At 51.8% G+C, this 18,325-nt stretch overlaps 1 protein-coding gene across 18 annotated transcripts in view; it reads right to left on the bottom strand.

Annotated features, from left to right (window-relative positions):
* Nucleotides 1–18,325, bottom strand: part of PTPRS (protein tyrosine phosphatase receptor type S) — a 166,377-nt gene that overhangs the window by 95,147 nt on the left and 52,905 nt on the right. For all 18 annotated transcript variants that reach the window (XM_064636953.1, XM_064636952.1, XM_064636955.1 and 15 more), the window contains one exon: nt 7,115–7,282. In XM_064636953.1, the coding sequence (XP_064493023.1) occupies nt 7,115–7,202 (88 nt within the window). In that variant the 5' untranslated portion in view covers nt 7,203–7,282. The remainder of the gene's footprint in view (nt 1–7,114; nt 7,283–18,325) is intronic.

The following is an 18,325-nucleotide window of genomic DNA, read 5'->3' as shown; positions in this document are numbered from 1 at the left end:
AAAAACCCACACCACCATTTTAGAAATCCATTCATACAAATCAAAGTCCAGGCTAAAGATTTGTAAATCTTAGCAGCATGCTCAGACTAATTTAAGAATAAATCCATGAATTCCAACAGAGGTGAGGGAAGAAGAGGACACAGCCAAATTAATTTGACTTTATTAATTAAAAAAACCACCAAGTTTCATCACCCCACCATTCTTTAGAGGTTGTGTGAGAGTGGGGGGAGCTATGGTCATTAATTATGCAGAAAATGCAAAACTATCAGCCTCTGAATGAGCTTAAAATAAGGAGAAACCCTTTCAGAAGGGGGAGAAATTACTCCCCAAGGCAGCTGAAATTTCTCTTGCAACTTCAAAGGACAATAAATTATTCAAATCACTCGCGCCACTCCACACGCTCTCTCACTCTCTCCCCTTCTCAATTTTATGCTCCTGAGTCAATTAAAGATTTGGAGGACTCAGAGAAACTTTGTAGAATGCTAAACCAGTTGCAGCTCCTTCTATTTATTTTTTTTTCCTCTTCTTTAAAGCTTTGCTTTTGCTCTCAGCCTCAAAAGGAAACAGAAATGATTCTGTGCATTGCAGATGAAACGAGCAGCGTTGGTTTTCGCCAGGCTCGTATGAAGCAGCAATGTTTCATGTCTGCAAAACCAAGATGGGACATGCTCAAAACCCTCCACTGTGAAAACAGGTCAACCCACAGTCCCTCATGTCAATGGTTTGAATCATTCATTTCAAGATCCCCTTTCAAAGTCTTTGCAGCAGACGTCCAAAATGTATTTATAATGCTCTCTCCTGGCACTCCTCAGGTCTGGAGGTAGCTGTGATCTCTTCCACAGTCACTGCTGTGCCCTTGGATGGAGCAGGAGGTTCCTCTGCCAAACCCCAACACGACTGTTTAGCATTTGCAGGGGGAGAACCTGGCGTGGTTTAACCAGGACAGATCCCCAACTCAAGACCGGGACTAATCACACCGGACAACAACACGGCAAGAGCAGTCCTTGCTCAAAAAAGCCATCTAGACAAGCAAAAGGAGGGTTGAGAAGGTGCAGTCACAGTGTGAGGACACTCCCAACTCCTGCCCCAGCCCCTGGCCCTCAGCCCATACGCTGCTTATCTCCTTGCACACGGCAGATGGTGCAAAACGTGACTATTTTCATGAACTTTTAACAATCCCCAAAAAATTAAAAGCAGCTGCAGTGCAGGGAACATCACAGCTTTCTAAGGTGGGAACTGGGACCAATTATGTTGCAAGAGAACATCCTTGACTGGAGGGGAAGAGTGGCACAGAGTAAATAAAACTGTTCTTGGGAGATTGTGTCTCACAGGCCAACACGAGCCCAGATTCCATCCCACGCGCCGAGGAACGACATTCCTCCGGTCGAGCGTCCTTGAAAAACACTCTGCTCACCTTCTAAGAATAATATTGGGCTTGCCAGGCCACAAAAAGGGTGGGAATACCCTCACAGATTCCCTTTAGTGACCCAGGAGATTCGTATTTTGCTGGTCTTGGAAAGACATAAGCACACGGGCCCTGTCAGACAGATGGAAGGCTGATGTGACCCAGGGCCTGGGTGAGACACCAGAAAGATCCTGTCCTTCCCAGCAGCATGTGCAAGAACTGCCAGGGTGAACAGGACAACCAAGGGGAAAAGTCACAAAGAAAAAAGTCTGGGCTTCCTGGCAAAGCCTGACACAGAGGAGCAGCCCCAGTTTTGGCATCCAGGTACGGTGAAGACAGACACTTCCTGCCTCACAAACCCTCTGCACATGACATTTTCACACAAGCTGCTTGTTTACACAACAAACAGATGCTCTTTTCCCCTAACTTAAACATCTAATGAAGCTGAGCAGCAAGAACCTCTGGGTGGGAAAAGATCCTTCACCAGGAGACACCCATGGCTGGGTCCCAAACACCCGTGGCTGCCGCTGTCCCCAGGTGCTCCTCAGCAGAGATTAATCTAATGAGCATTCACAGTGTGGGGCACAGCTGAGGCCTGGGCACTGCCAGCCCCCCCTGCCCCCGAGGAAGCTCTTTTGACAGATGATTGATTTCCTCCCCGGGTCCTACAGAAGGCACAAACTTTCCAATTTGAGTTATATTTAAAAAAAAAAAAAAAAAAAAAGAAGTAGGAAAGAAAAGAGATACATCACTCGATCCAGTCAGGCAAGGTTTAATTTAATCAGGCACTTAAACAAGGTGACATAGAAGCTTAATTCAGTGTCCTTGAGTGAGACAACAACCAGTCCAGAACCCTCAGCAGCCACAGCCTGGATCACAACTGGCAGACAGAGAAGGCAGCAAAGGAAAGGGCAATTCAGGAACAAGGACAACAAGGGGTCTCCTGGCTACAAAGGCAACTGGTGCGTGGGGAACATGAGCAGCAAGTGGATCTGGGGAGGGAAACAGGGATCTCTGCCTTCTGGAGGATGCAATTTAGCTGCTGCCTCCCTCTTGCTCACCATTACACTCTACTCACTGAAGGAACAACGTGCAACACCCGGTAGAAACTCCACCACCCACCAACCGGCCACACAACCTCCCCTGTGCTCCCACCTTAAATTCTGCTCCCCCTCCAACCCACCCACCAAGGAGAAAAAGCCTTTCTGCAGCCTTCCCCTGGCTCCTCAGCCCCCAGCAGGTTCACTGTCATTTTGGGGAGCCACAGTTAATTGGGGTCTATGACACAAACAATGAGACACCTCAGCCTCACCACATTTTGACATCTTCCTTCTCTCAGGACAGCGCTGTCAGGATCCACCTCAAACACCTAAAACCAGAGCAGCTTCCTCTGACTGGAGAGAGATTCCCTCCCCACTGATGTCGACTTAACATGTCTATCAAGTCCTAAGATGGAGCCTCCTTGATCTTTACTACCATCTTACGTGACAACTGCTGTCTTGGCCAAAAGCAGATCAAAGCTGGGACCTCCAGAGCTAAAAGCTGTGAGCTGAGCCAGAGGCTAATCCTCTGGGAATGAGAGCACAGGAGGGAGGGCTCAGGAGAGGAGTCAGATGCACCTGTAAGTCCTTGTGATCAGGATCTCAGCGAGCCCAGCTGTGCTGCCACCACCTCCTGCACCTTGTAGGAGGAGCACACACCTTCCACATCACACACCTCCCATGGCACCAGCTCCCCGCCCTGCCAGCCTAATCAGGGACCTACAGGAGCTCCTTTCCCATCCCAGCACATTTTCCATCCTGTCCATGAGTCCCACATGCCTGGTGCAAGCCTGGCTGCTGTCTTCTCCCAGCCCCATGGATGCTCATGGAGCACAAGCCCCCCCCACTCCCACACATGCACCTCCCATGAATTCCCCTGTTCTGCAAATTAATGATGGTGCAAGAGCAATTAAAAGGGAAGAAAGCCAGGGTAATGCATCATAAAAGGGGCTTTATTCTTTTATTTTGTCAATTGCAATTTAGATTTAATTATTTATGGTAATACTTCAGAGTGTGCTAGTAAAGAGTTCTATACCATGATTTATAAAAGGAAGGAAACCTAAGTAATAAGTAACATTTGCTGCCATTAAATCTTGCTGGGGCAGAGAGAGCCACACACCAGCCTTCTGTGTATGCAAAGTACCAATTAGCAAAGTGCTATTGTAAAGCACAAAGGTTTAATCAATGAGAAAAATCCACTTGAAAACAGCGAGCGTGCTGATTCCAGTCAGAAAAATGGGCACATTTCTATACAGTAAGTGGCTTTTTATCTGCAGCTGAGGAGCACTTAGAGCGGGCACGTCATTCCTTCAGGTGGCAGAGGAGGGCAGGAGGACCTGACCACTGCCCTCAGCCCAAAAGCAGCTCTGCTGTGCCCTGTTCACCAGCAGGATGAGGCTGATTCTGTGCACACACAAACCGAGGTGTTTTGGGGTGCTCGCCACAGAGGTTTTATGGCTCAGGCTGGGGGCACGAACAGGGAACACCAAGGCTTGGTGCTGTGCCCAGGTCCATCAGCAATCTGGGGACTGTTACCCTGGACTCATATCCATCTGTCTCTGCTGTGTGGTTTTCTCTCAGCTCCAAGGGGCACAAGACCTGCCTCTTTGGCTGTGCAGCTCTTGGGGAGGTCTCCCCTCACTCCCTGCAGTGATGCCAATTCCTGGTCCTCGCCCAAACAGCTGAATCCTTAACAAAATGATAATACTTTCCATTTAATGAAAATAATCACGGAATTAGCAATTTCCAGTTCTATGGCTGCCCTTGACTGTACAGAAGAAACAAAGTGTCCATATGCAACCAAAGAAAAAGAGAAGGAACATGTCTGCTTTACACCTTTCCATTATTGTCCTCTTCAGCTTCCCAAGGAGGAACAGCAGGCAGAAAGTAGTGTGGTGCTTTGGGTTTTTAATTTAAATGGCAGTTTCCTTTAAATAGAACACTCCTGCCACAGAAAGATTTAAATCACTGACTGAGATCAATTAGCCTCGGAAACAAGGGAAGTATTTTAATGGTCCTTTGATTGCAGAGGCCACAGCTCCTCCAGTGCTGCACTGGGAGAGGAGGCAAGTTCCAGCTTCCAGCCCAGGCTTTGCTGCACGGGGAGATGTTCCCCCTGTGAAGCTGGGAGGGTGATGCCCTCCAAAAGCCAGAATCCCAGGGGTTTCCTATCTCCAATGTAGGCTTCCCAGCACGGCAGGGGCACCACCCCCGTGTGCCCGGGGGGCTGCAGGGCCTGGGCAGCCCCTCTGGTGAATTAGGGCAGGAAATGGGGTCAGCGCCGTGGCGAGCGCCGGCCAAATGGAAACTGGCCAAGGGATTACGGGAGAGGCAGTGACAGAGCCCAGGGCCATCTGATGGGAGAGGACATTGTCAGAACAGAGTGACAGCTCCTCACACAGCCTCTGCAGTTGTGACAGACAAAGCTGTTTGCTGTTTGCAAGGCTCAGTGGGGAGCAGCACGGACCAGCCCGGGTGCTGCTGACTGCGAGGGGATCTCTCCAGAGCCACTCCAAAACCAGGAGCCACCAACTCTCTGTCCACTCATCACCACCAGGCACAGCAACAGCCCCAGAGCAACTCCAGCAACTGGGAACAGGGAGCAACCCCAAGGGCACGGCTCAGGGAGGTGCTGAGCTGTTCCACAGGTCAAGAGAAGAGACACCACCTTCCCAATTTCATCTGCACAGCAAGCAGGTAAGAGCAGCCCCAGCTTGGGCAACCTGCAAAGTTCCTGCATGGACATCTGTGAGCAGCAAGAGGAAAAAGAATACAAAACCTCAGAGTTCAGGATCCAAGGACACTGCAGAACTACAGGAGAGAGAAATTCAGCTGCAAGCAGCGAGGTGTCTGCAGAGCAGGGACAGATTTCAGCAGGGCTTGGGCCACAGAACTGGTGCCTTCTGCCTCATCTGACCAGCATCAGCCCCCCTGAGGGCACATTTCCCCCCAAAAGGGCTTGGTAGCAGTCAGACAGCACGTGGGATCTCCCTGTTCTGCTGTAATCTCTTAGCAAACCTCACCCCAGAGATGATGGACAGACAAGATGCTCATTTCTTCTCAGGAAAAGCCAAAACCCACAGAAGAACTGAGGTCACACAGCCACGATTTTGAGAAGCCTTGATTCTGCAATGAGCACACAGGGCTTGGTGTACAAGTAAAATTAAAATGGACCCCACTTTTCACAGGCACTTGGGTATCACGGGGAATGAATCAGGGCTCTTCTTACACAGAGAAGCACAGAAACACCTGAACTCTCCATCCACTCCTGCAAAGCTGCACTGCTGGCTTTGCAAACAGTGATTTTGCCAGGAGTGTTACAGCAAAACCAGTGGCAAGAACAAGACCCCAGAGCCCTGACACTGGATTTTCCACTGAATCCCCTCTCCTGACTCCACTGCACAAAGAGTCGGGAATGGAAATTCCCGGTGCCCCCTTTCACAAGCCAACAAGGCCACCCTGAGCCCAGTGGAACACAGCAGCACTCATTGACCCTGGGTCCTCATAAAGACCCTGCAAGAGCATTGGCTGCAACACCCAAGTAGGGCCCTGGATAAATCCTTGGACAAAAGACTCGTGCCAGGTTCCCTGCTGCCAGACACTGCACTGTTCCTGCTACTCAGGACAGCTCAAACTGAAGCTCTGGCCCTACAGTGAAGCCCAGCTCCCTTCCCAGGCTTAAGAAATTGAAAAAGAATAAAATAAAACATTATCTTTCTGCACATGAGCGTTTCTCCCTGCAAAGAAGGATTAAGCATGAACCCAGCAAAACTCAGGAGTGAGGCAAGGGCAAACACACCCCCCACTTGCCTACTGCAGAGAGGATAGAAAGCACTTGTTCCAAAAAAAATCTCCCAGCAACCGAAAGGTCGTGGGTCCATTCAATCCCCGGTGACGGCGTCATCGTAATAAACCCTGATAACGAAGCGATTACGTTAAAAGCTGTCAAGGGCTACGCTGACCAGAGCAGCCCTCTCACCAGCTTCAAGCAGCTTTGCAGGGGAGGGGAAAAAAAAAAAAGTCATAATTCAATCAGCCTGGAAAAGTCTATTCCCCACTGATCCCAAGCGATCAGCCTTCATGTCGAAGGAACATTACATTCAAGTCGCTGAAGATTTTCACCTTTTTTTTTTTTTTTTTGCCTTCCCCTTTTTCATTTTTTAAAGCCAGAATTGAAAGGCAGCAAAGATAAAAACTGTGTTAAACTGGAACTGGTTCACTCGGGGGAAGGAGGAACATAATACTCTTTCTTCATGATGCTGTTTGGAATCCAGCCCCAGAAAGTAACACGACAACGGTCACCAGTGTCTGACAGATCCTGAAAGGCAGGAGCAGGAGAGGACAATATGGGCGAGCTGAGTGGAGATGGGGCCAGGAGAAGGGGGAGGAGGGCTCTGGTAAGAGCTGTCAGGCAGCTCCCTCCCTTCTCTCCAGCTCTTTGCAGGCTTGGGGGCAACCCGAGGTTCAAAGCGGGCTGTGAGGGCCCAGCTGCCCTGTGTGTCCCCCAGAGGTGGGACTGGGGACAATGGGAAGGCACCAGTGGAAAGCTGAAGAAGTCAGAAAATGAAACACATGGTCAGGTATTGAACACTTCTTTAAATGCTGGAAAGGAGAGGGGGATACTTTGCTGAGGTGAGAAAAGGAGCGGGGAAAGAGCAGAGTCACTTACTTTCAGCTACACAGTCTATCAGCAGCACGGAGAGGAGGTTCACGAGGGAGACCAGTGAAGACATCCCAGGGCTGGGAAGGATCCTCATCCTCTGCACTGGCCTTCGGCCCCAGCCGGGAAGGCTCCGGGTCAGCGGGACTCACAACGTCTCCCCAGCCTTGTCAGCACCTGTGGGGCACAAAGGGGAGAGCACTGAGTGGGAGCTGGGTGGGCAGAGGGGCACAAAGGGGAGAGCATTGAGGGGGAGCTGGGTGGGCAGAGGAGTACAAGGTATAGAGCACTGAGGGGGAGCTGGGTGGGCAGAGGGACACAAAGGGGAGAGCACTGAGGGGGAGCTGGGTGGGCAGAGGGGCACAAGGCATAGAGCACTGAGGGGGAGCTGGGTGGGCAGAGGGGGAACAAAGGGGAGAGTACTGAGGGGGAGCTGGGTGGGCACAAGGGAGAGGACACTGAGGGGGAGCTGGGTGGGCAGAGGGGGCACAACAAGGAGAGCACTGAGGGGGAGCTGGGTGGGCAGAGGGGGCACAAGGGATAGAGCACTGAGGGGGAGCTGGGTGGGCAGAGGGGGCACAACAAGGAGAGCACTGAGGGGGAGCTGGGTGGGCAGAGCTGAGCAGAGCCTGAGGGGCAGCGGGGGCCCAAGGTAGTTGCTGCCCATGGTCCCTGTGGGGAGCCCAGGCAGCTCCACGAGGACCTGACCAGCTCCATGGCCCAGCAGACTGGTGGGGACACGAGGCTGGTGGGCTCTGGCTCCCTGCCTGGGCAGGTGATGAAGTGAATCTCAGCACTCGCACTCACAGAGGGAGGGAACGGCGCAGGAAGGAGAACGGGAATCAGGAGGCACCAACCATCCAGAACCCACGTTTAAAGTTTAACACTCATCAGCTCCTCTCCCTCCCCAGCCCGGGAGATGCAGCAGCGCCGGCAGAGCAGCGCTGAGCAATGAGGTGTGAAGGGATGTGACCCGACAGGGCCCAGGGACCCTCTGAAAGGGCGATTTTTCCACAAAAGCGCAGGGAGAAGAAGAAAAACTGAAACCTCACATGTGAAAAACCCAGCAAGGAAGAAAAAAAAATCCCCCACCAAGAGGGAAGATGAAGCAGGAGATGTTTTCCCCGGGTCCCCTTTCATCTGCTGTGGTTCAGGGAGGGATCCTCTGTGCTGCGCAGCACTCACCCAACACAGCAACCCTGACCCTCAGCCTGGCATCAGTATGGGTGTCCCAGAGCCCCTCTTGCATGGGAAACACGTGCTGGAGAGATTCCAGGCTTCTTTCCATGGCTTTCACTACATGTCTGAGAGACCCTACTCCACTTGGTGCCTCAGTTTCCCCACTTGCAACACACAGAGGAACCACTTTACTGAGCTACACAAAACAGAGAGAAAGAACACCTGGAGCATGGGGTATCACACAGTTGATCCTGATGGATCAAGTAAACACAACCTCTAACAGCTATGGGAGAGATTTTCTTCTGATCACCTCTGCCCTGGATGTGGCAGAGCGTGGCTGCAGGACACAACCAGCACATCAGCACTGCTGCCATGGGGCAGAGGGAGCTCAGCACCCGCCTGCTCCCCTCATCCTGCCAGCACATTTCCATGGAGACAAGTCCTGGCTCCAAATGGAGCTTACAGCTTTATCCTGATCCCTGTGCAAAGCTGGAATGGCATTAAGGGAGCTGTATTCTTAGCCACCACCCCAGTCCTGAGTGTCGCTTCCCTCAGTCACAGAGGTGAGCTCTGCCCCAGAAGGGCCAAAAATAAGAGTGAAAACTTCAGCCACAACCTCCTCCCAGGGTCGGCAGCTCAGAGGTTTCCCAGCAGCCAGACTGAGCTCTGGGATAATGGCCCAGAGCTGTGGAAGGATGCTCAGATCTGACAGATTCCTTCCCGCTATCGTTACGCCAATTAGAAATCAAACCCAGGGTTTATCACCTTTTGGAAAAAAGCCAGGTAGGAGATATTGTACAATGATCAAAGGCTTGGAAAGGACTAAGGGGGATAGTGAGGCTGTTTAGGCTTTCTGATACACATCAGGGTGGGAGACTGTCAGGACAGGCAGTGTGAAGGGGCATTTTAATCTTTTTCTGTCCCATTAACTCTCCAAGGCTGAGCTGTACAGAATTAAAAGAAAAGGCAGGATAAACAAGAAGTCCCCATATGTACTCAGCCCTAAAGAGCAACTTTTTCAGACAGACGCTTTGGACTTGCACTTTGAGGATTACAAAGCCTCTGCTGTGTGCTCTGTGCTCCTCCAGATCCATCATGAAAACCGAGCATGAATACTGATACAAAAAAGAGAAAAGATCTGGATTCTGTCACTGGGAATCTCTTCAAATGTTTGTTCTAGACACACTCAGAGAAACACAGAGGCTCCAGCCAGCCTCAACTCGTGGTTTTCAGGGTTCCAGGGCGCAGAACAACGCGCTGGGGTTTCTTTTGTTGCTGCAGAGAGCAGGAACATCATGAATAGCTGCGATGGTAACTGTTAATTAAACTGGGGATGTGGTACTGATGCCAGCACAACAAATGGAGCCGTGTTGCTGCTCACTGGCTCTCCCTCCCTCCTGCTTCAGTCACACAGCTCCCAGTTCCCACCAGCAAGGCTGGAAGGGAGAGGACAAGAGCTGGAGAGAGCAACTATCCACCCAAATATTTAGTTCCCTGTGCTAAAATAAAACAAACCAAACCAGTGCTGGCTCAGCCACCATTTCAGAACCTCTCATTTTTCTTTATCAGAGCAATATATCCTCCCCCCCACTCCTAAAAGTGCCACCAAACATCTCCTTGAGCCTTGTCTGCTCTCCAAATATTTTTCTTTATCAGAGCAATATAAACCACCCCACAGTCCCCCAAAAATGCCACCAAACATCTCCTTGAGCCTTGTCTGCTCTCCAAACATTTCTCTTTATCAGAGCAATATAAACCACCCCACAGTCCCCCAAAAGTGCCACCAAACATCTCCTTGAGCCTTGTCTGCTCTCCAAACGCAGCACCAATGATCTTCCACGGCTCAGAGCAGCCAAGAGAATGTGCTGCTCTCCAAAGGATGGAGCTGAATGCAGGAATGTCAGGGAAATGTTCTGCCTCCTCCGGAGAGAAGAGCCTGGCAGCTCCACTCTCCCACCTCCAGCATGGCTTTTCATGCCATATAATGGGCTCGGATGGAGAAGGTCTGGTAAAGGGGATACAGCAACAGCTCCAAGACTGGAGAAGGAGATGCCAGAGGGTGACACTTCCGCTCCGGTGCTAATGTGCTTCCCGGGCCCTTGACGGAGACAGAAAGTGCTGGCAGAGATATTAGGACATGTCAGCTTCAATCCAGCAACTCATCCTTCAGAGCAGGTACATCACTGGCTGTCTTCCCCCCCCGGATATGGGATTTTCAGGACAGCAGGATGTGCCCCCACCTGGTTCCCCTGTGGCTGCCGGGGACAAGCTGGGACAGAGTTTGCTCTGCTCCCTTGGGAGAGCCCTGGCAATAGGGAGGCTGGAAACAGATTGATCCACGGCAAGATTCCCACCTACAGGGCAGAACATGCCATGTTTGGAACCAGCTGCCACTCAACAAGGCCCTCCTGCCCTCCCAGCAGGCCTGAAAAGGTGGGAATTGTTCTGGTGGAAGCTCAAATCAGAAGGGCTCTGTCACCCATCCTCTGCCCTCCCCATGGCACAGCTTACCTTGTCTGTGCTCTTTGGAGCAGGTTTGCTCACTCCTGCCTGTCCCTGAGCACCCAGCCAAGCTCCTGGCACCAGCCAAACCAACATAATGGCAGTTTTCCTGTGCTGCTCCACGGACCTGCAAACCCACACTAAATTCCCTGGCATGGGATCCCCTGCAACACAAGCAAACCACCTAATAGACCTCAATCCTTGCTAAAGAATGCAATTAAGTGAAGCCATGGCCCCCAGTGGGGTCAGATTTGTGCTAGATACGGTCACATTTCAGGAATAAGATTAATTCTTACAGTAAAAGAGCTCCTGTAAGACATTCATTCTTATGTGCTGCCTAATCTGTAGCTCTGAGCATGGCCCCGTGTGCAGCTTGTAAGAGCTGAGCCCGGGGTCTTGAAGAGCATTATTAAAAATAATAAAACTCAGAAGTGTTTGCAAGAAGCAGCTTCTCACTGCAGCTCCTCCAGCCAGGATGGAGCCAGGGATCTGCAGGGACCCAAGGGTGCAAGGCACAGAGGGTGAAGTGCTCAGAAGCACCTACATTTCTTAAGAGCTTAAGTTCCACTGAGAGTCAAAGGGACTTAATCTAAGCTGCTGTAAGATGCTTTTGAAGATTTTCCCCCCAGTAACTCCCATTTCAGAGGGTGCTGGATACCTTATGCCCTTAAGCTACTTTAGGTATCCCAGGGGATATAGGAGGAGGGGGCTTTATCTACAGACCAAGTTGATTACCTTGGTCCTCACTGCTTACAGGGGGACACTCTACTAAAAAACAAGTGTCTGCACAGTTATGGACACTGGGATGGGTCAGGGCCGTGCAGGGATTTTCACACAATCACAGAATCATGGAATGGTTTGGGTTGGAAGGGACCTTAAAGATCATCTCGTTCCACCCTGTGCCATGGGCAGGAACACCTTCCACTAGACCAGGTTGCTCCAAGCCCTGTCCAACCTGGCCTTTAACACTTCTAGGGTTGGAGAATTCACAACCTCTCTGGGTGACATTTTGCCCTTTGTTACTTTTTCTCAGCCCTGATGGAGCTGGTAATTGAAACATTTGCTCTGCATTAAAAAAAAAAACCAACAAACAGGAGGGAGGGACCTTGCCTTCATTTTGGATTCATTACAATATAACAACTTGAAAAAAAAAAATCACAAAGAAGCATTTGGGCTTCTCTTCTGTTCCACCTGCCCGTGAAGGGGAGAAGGGGGATTTTAAAGAAATTCTCTGCAAAAAGTTCCACCCAGATCTAGGAGATTATTAAACATCTTCATTTTCAGCAGCTGCTGTGGGAGAATTGCTCCCATTAGGCACATCAATCGGAGCAAACACCTTGCAGGCAGAGGGCTGCACTGAGGGCTCTTCCTTCCAGCAGCACCAGCTTAGTTTGTGCTGCCTATTAACAGAGGTCAGTGGGTCACTTCATTTCCTCCCAGCAACCTCTTTAAAGGGAGAAAAAAAAGCTTTTAGCACAACCACCAGCTCATTTGTCACCTCCCCTGGGGAGGGGAGAGATGAAATTTGAATTCACCACCCCACAATTCCCGCTTGCTCCTACCCAACACCCTGCCCTCGGCAAACCCCACCTCACCAGGGCTGGCATGAGGAAACTTGGCACTGGTGGTTTGTTCAAGGTGGGTCCTGCCTGCTTGGACCTGGCCCAGGAGCCCACCCTGGCACCTCTCCCGTGGGTTCTGGGGAGCAGTGCTGGCTCTGAAAGCCTGCACGGCCCATGTCATAGAATTACAGGATGGTTTGGGTTGGAAGGGATCTTAAAGATGATCCAGTTCCACCCCTTGCCATGGGCAGGGATGCCACTCACTGGATCAGGGTGCTCAGGGCCCCCATGCAAGGTGGCCTTGAATATTTCCATGGATGAGACATCCACACTCAGGTTGCTTTGTTGGCAAGTGTTTGGCTCCTTCCTGGAGAAACAGAGCATGAAGAGAGGAGCTTCAAAGTATGTGTTTCTGACACCTATTTCCCTCTCCTAACTCATAACACACTGACCAGCCCAGCCCTGTTTAATGGGCAGGGAGAGAGCACAGCCATGGAAGTGTTGGTGGCAGGGAGGGAGATGCTGCCTCTGCTCCAAAAGCTCAACCCCAGATCTTGGTTAGACAGGAAAACCCCAAGGACACTCACCCAGAGATCAGGTCTGCACACAGCAGCATCACTGCTGCTCCCAGGATTAGCTCCTGGCAGAGGAAAAGCCAACCAAACCTGCCAACCACAAGAACAAAGTGCCAAAAGTCCAGCAAGTCCCAGTGCCAGGGCCGTGCACATCCTTTCCCCACACCAGGGAGACCCTGCAGCCCTCCCTGTGCCTGCTGAATCCTGCTCCTCAGGCCAGCAAAGCCCCCAAAATAACTCTGCCTTCTGGGCCCCTTCATCTCAGCAAAGACACCCTGGCTCTGTGGAGCCTTGGAGCCTGTTGCTGCTGAGAGGACCAGGCTGGGCTGGGGCACAGGGGGCTGTGGTGCTCCCATATCCCGTGGGATCCCCTTCCCACAGCGCTTCAAGACACCTTAACTAAACAAACACAACCCCCATGAGCAGCAAAGCTCACCTCGAGACTAACTGGTGGCTTTAGCTGCCCAGTTCCAAGGGCTGTGCAGAAAGGACTGATCCTAAAAGATGCCTGATCCTGCCCAAAAAACGAGGCGTTGGAGCATTTCCAAGTCAGTCCCTCCCCCTCCAAAGCTGCTGGACACAGTTGCTCTTCTAGGCTCCATTGCAACTCCCCAACCCACTTCAAAACACAGGCCATGGGCTTGGCAAACACAATTAGAGCAGGCAGCAGAGATCCTTCAGAGTGAAGCACGGCTGTTTATCTATCACCGAGTTACTTAGATCTTAAAAAAATATTTACAAGAAAGAGGCAGAGTATTATCTTCCATGGGGAAACAAACACAGATGGAGAAAAAAAAAAAGAGCTTTGATCAGGACTGTCTCGGTCCTACTCGCTGCTTTTCATCCCCAGATCTCCAAGTGCTTTAATATGACAGTATTATCCCTTTTTACAATGTGGGAAACCAGAGGAAACTGCACAGTAAGACAGCTCACTGTGTTAGCACGCACACAGACACACACACAATATTTTTCCTCCTTCCTGCACCATTTCTGGTCCTCTCACATGTGTGAAGTGCCCAAGCAACAGGTAAAAGGGGCATTTTGAGGCGTAGCAATGCAGGTGTTGCAAGAGATGTTACTCCCTGCCCAGGGGTGCAATGGCACACTAAGGGTTAAGCTGTGGTGGCTGCAGGAGAAATGAGACAGGAGAGCTCCGAGTTGGGCTCCAATCGTCAGGAGAAATTAATTTCCCCCCAGCCTGTCCCCCGCAGTGACAGCTCTGACAGGCAGTGATGTATCACAGAGCATTCAGCAGGTGCAGCACAGCACGGACAGGGCAGAGGGGACGTCGCCGCAGCCGGAGGGATGCGGCAGCGAGGGGAGGAGGACAAGGAGCAGGAGGAGGAAGCACAGCTCCCATGGCCTGGCTGCACCCTGATAAACCCAAGCCCATCCACGCTTTGGGATGCTGCAGCCACAGGAGGACCCCAAAGGACCCTCCCCTGCAAAAAGCCAGTGGCAGCACCATGGCAGCACCGGCAAGAAGGAGGCAATGCTGGAACCACCAGAAATGCCAGGAGCATCCTCCAGAGCTGGGCTGAAGATGTGGCTTCTCCTCTGCCTCTGTGCACACAGGGCAGGGCTGGGCTATCCTCTGGGATGCACTAAGGGAAGGACTGGATTGACACAGGACCACACTCCCCTCCACCCCATCCCCTTCCCCTCGCTCCCACACAAACACATCCTTCAGCAATTCCCAACAAACCCTCACGATCTCCGCCGGGCGCCCGACGGCATCAGCGATCGTCAACTAAATTGCCTTGTGGTTCTGGGTAATACTCTGCGTTTCTTCTTGCAGGCCTCAGAGCTTTATTTATTTATTTAGGAAGTCATTCATCATTAGCCCCAGCTCAGCTGCCTGACAGACTGGGAGCTCCTTGGGGCACATCCCGTCTCCGCGCCTGCCACGCGCACACCGACAGCGCTGGGTAAATAACCGCCCGTCAGCCACGTCCTGCAGCATCCTCAGCTCAGCGAGGGGAATAAACACCACCCTCTGCCAGCAAATAATGCTGAAATCACCAGCATCCCCCTCCCAGAGCACCTGCACCTCAAGCCTGGGAGCCAGGCTGATGGGTGATGCTGAGTTGCTGCGACCTGCTCAGGACCGGCGGGGGAACACAGGGCTCTGCTCTGTGCTGGTGCAGCCTCACCTCAAGTCTTGGGGCAGTTTGGAGGCCACAATATAAGAAGGATTTGAAGTTATTAGAGTGTACAATGGTGGCCACAGAGATAGGAAAGGATCTAGACAGAAAGTCATAAGAGGAGTGGCTGGTTCAGCTGGAGCAGAGGAGACTGAGGGGAGACTCCTCGGGGGCTGCAGCTCCTGCCGAGGGGAGGCAGAGGGGCAGGGACTGAGCTCTGCTTTGGGACCAGGGACAGGACCCAGGGAAGGGCTGGAGCTGTGCCAGGGGGGTCGGGATGGATCTCAGGGAAAGGTTCTTCCCCCAGAGGGTGCTGGGGCACTGCCCAGGCTCCCCAGGGCAGTGGGCACGGCCCCAAGGCTGCCAGAGCTCCAGGAGGGTTTGGACAACGCTCTGAGGGCAAGGGTGGGATTGTTGGGGTGTCTGTGCAGGGCCAGAAGTTGGACTGATGACGCTTCCCACTCAGGATATTCCATGATTCTATGAACATACTCCCAACTTCTGACCAACAGCACCAGCCTTCAGCTCCTTCAGATACACACTGTCCCTTGCAGGAGACGTGACATCACTCACAGCCACGTTGGTTGCTGGCAACCTACAGGTCCGTGTCCTATTACACAAATCCTCCCTCTGAAACTCTTGCACTGGCAGGAGCATTAACACCTCTCCCTATCACACCATCCCTTCTCCAACCTGGACAATGTAGCCATAACCATCACTGGACCTTTTCCAAATCAGAGATACAATGCACCACTCAAACACAGCAGAGGGGAAAAAGAAAAAAAAAAGACAAAAGCTCAACAAAGAGCCCAACCAAACATCCACTCACCACCAGCCAAACTGCAACAGCCTTTCTCACGTCTGCAGTCCAAGCTGAGGAAAAGCCTTTTTTCACCCCAGATCTAATGCAGGTTCAGATCAGCTCCACATTCCTGGGGTTGGAAAGACTGCCTGGACTCACATCTGTGTGTGTCCAATTAAGAACACAGGAGAAAATCACAGAACAACGAAGAACCGGTGCTCTCCTGACCTACAGCACGGCACAAAGATGACCTGCACTGGGAAGAGCCCATCCAGATGGCATCAGTCCCTCTGAGCAGGCTAATCCCTCCAGCTTTGGCTTACTGCTCCCTTCACACAGAAACTTGGATGCTGCTGCATCTTGCGACCTTCTCCACCCTCCAAATGTCTCTGCCAGGTCTGCACGGGGACTCCCTTTGTGTCAGCAGCAGGAAGGAGTGATGGCCCTCTCCTCCACCCCAAAAACCCTGTAAAACAGGGGGTCAAACACCATTCCTGGAGGTGACATCGATGCTCCTTGCTGACAGCAGCTCAGCTGCTGAGAGGAACCTGCCTGGCCTTCCTCCAGCTCCTCCACAGTTTTCTGCTGCCCTCTGAGAGCAACTTTAGCTGCTTTCTCACAAAATAGGTTGTTGTTACTTAAAAGTCTTTTGCAAACTCTCTCCTGAGGACAAGCAGTGTGTTCCAAAAGCCCAAAAGTCCCAGCAGCCAGGCCAGGAGCACAGGAGGCCAGTCCCTGCCCCACAGAGGTCCATCACTGCAGGAAGGACTTTGGCCAAGTAAGGCAACCTGCCCACCTACTGCTGGCTGTGAGCTTGTGTCCAAGCAAAGCATCTTCCACCAGCCTTCAGCCAGAGCAGAAAGAAAACGGGGGAAAAAAAAAAAAAGAGAGAGATGAAAAATCGAAAGGAAGAAAAAACATTCCAGAAAGTTAATTAGGAACACGAGGGTGCTTTATCAGTTCCGGCTCAGAGTGCTGGACGGGTGTAGGATGTCACCAGCCCTCGTGCAAGAACGACCTTCTCATTACAGGCGATCGCTGATCGATCGCCTCCGTTTGTTATCTTCATCAGCCCTCAGATCCTCCCCTGAACCCGACACCAGGCAGCCTCATGGGAGCTGAGGAAGGGGGTGGCAGTGGGACCCTCCTGGGGCTCCCACCAGAGCTCACCCCCCTCCGCCACCAGCATCCCTCCAGGGAGGGCAGAACGAACAGCCCCAGATTTTGCAAGGCTCATTTCTTATCCCCACACAGTCCCCAGTAACATGAGTTATGGAAATAACCCCCAAAATCCCTGAATGACACGCACATACCTCGCACCAAAACCAAAATACAAACTCTCTCCAAAACACCACAACCTGGGAAATTCCAACCAGCCACTACAGAGCCAGGCAAGGCCCCTGCTCCCACACAGCCCACTGAACCCAGGGGGGCTCCTGGTGAGGATCTCAAAGCTGCTCTGAATTTACACTAAGACAGAGGAAACTGTGACTCCCTGATGATCATCTTTAGGGTCACCCATGGTTGAGATGCAGAGGAACTGCCCTTGCTTTCTCATTCTGGAAGAGGCAATTAAACCCCAGAGGCTGCCACACCTCAAGCCCACCTACAGGCAAGCCAAGAGCCTGGGGAAACAAAAAAGAAAGAAAGAAATTTCCTTCTTATGGCCTGTACATCTCATGGTCACTGCTGTCTGCCAACCCCCAGGCAGCCAGGCTGGGAGATGCCACAGGACTGCTGCAGTCCCTGGGGAAGGAGGGAGCTGCACACACGCTCTGCACATCAGTGAAAAACAAATGAGAGGAAATAAAAGTAGTGAAGGAAACACGCAAAGTTTCTCCTAATTGCTATCTGGTGGTAAATGAAAATCATTGTGGCAACAGTGCGGCTGATGAGCTGTTTGGTTTCCTCACAGCCCATGGAAGAGGGAGAGTTGTGTGAGGAAGGGATAGATGAGACAGGAGGGTGAGTGGCTGCTCAAATCCCCCTGCCAGCAAGGACGGGCTCCTGAGCCGCAGTAAGAGGGATAAAGAGGCTTGTCTTTCTTTGTCCACAGTGCAGAGCTGGCTTCATCACCACAGCTTGCATCCTGCTGATTAGTGACCAGCAAGGAAAGCTAATCAAGGTTATTAGGAAGTGCTGCCTTCCCTGGGTTTCACAGCTGCCTCCTCGGGAGGACACAGGGCAATGTGGCTCCCACAGCCACCGGCCCATCAATGCCTCCAGACGTCTTTTTTCCACCCCAGGATCAAGTGTGCTGCCATCAAGCCCCACACAGAGTGCACCCCTTGGGCACCAAGGACACAGGAATGTCACTTCTTGGCCTCCCCTCTCTAATTTACCCTGCCTTCTCCTTCAGCATTCATTCTCTCCCCACTTCCTTGCCAGGCGCTCCAGCCCTGCCAGCCAACACAGGGGGTTAAACTCCATAAAGAGGATTTGGTTTTGAGCTTGCA

The sequence above is a fragment of the Pseudopipra pipra genome, chromosome 27 (assembly GCF_036250125.1).
Source record: "Pseudopipra pipra isolate bDixPip1 chromosome 27, bDixPip1.hap1, whole genome shotgun sequence".
NCBI classification, from domain to species: Eukaryota; Metazoa; Chordata; class Aves; order Passeriformes; family Pipridae; genus Pseudopipra; species Pseudopipra pipra.
The sequence above is the reverse complement of the archived record's forward strand: the minus strand, read 5'-3'. Positions and strand labels throughout refer to the sequence as shown.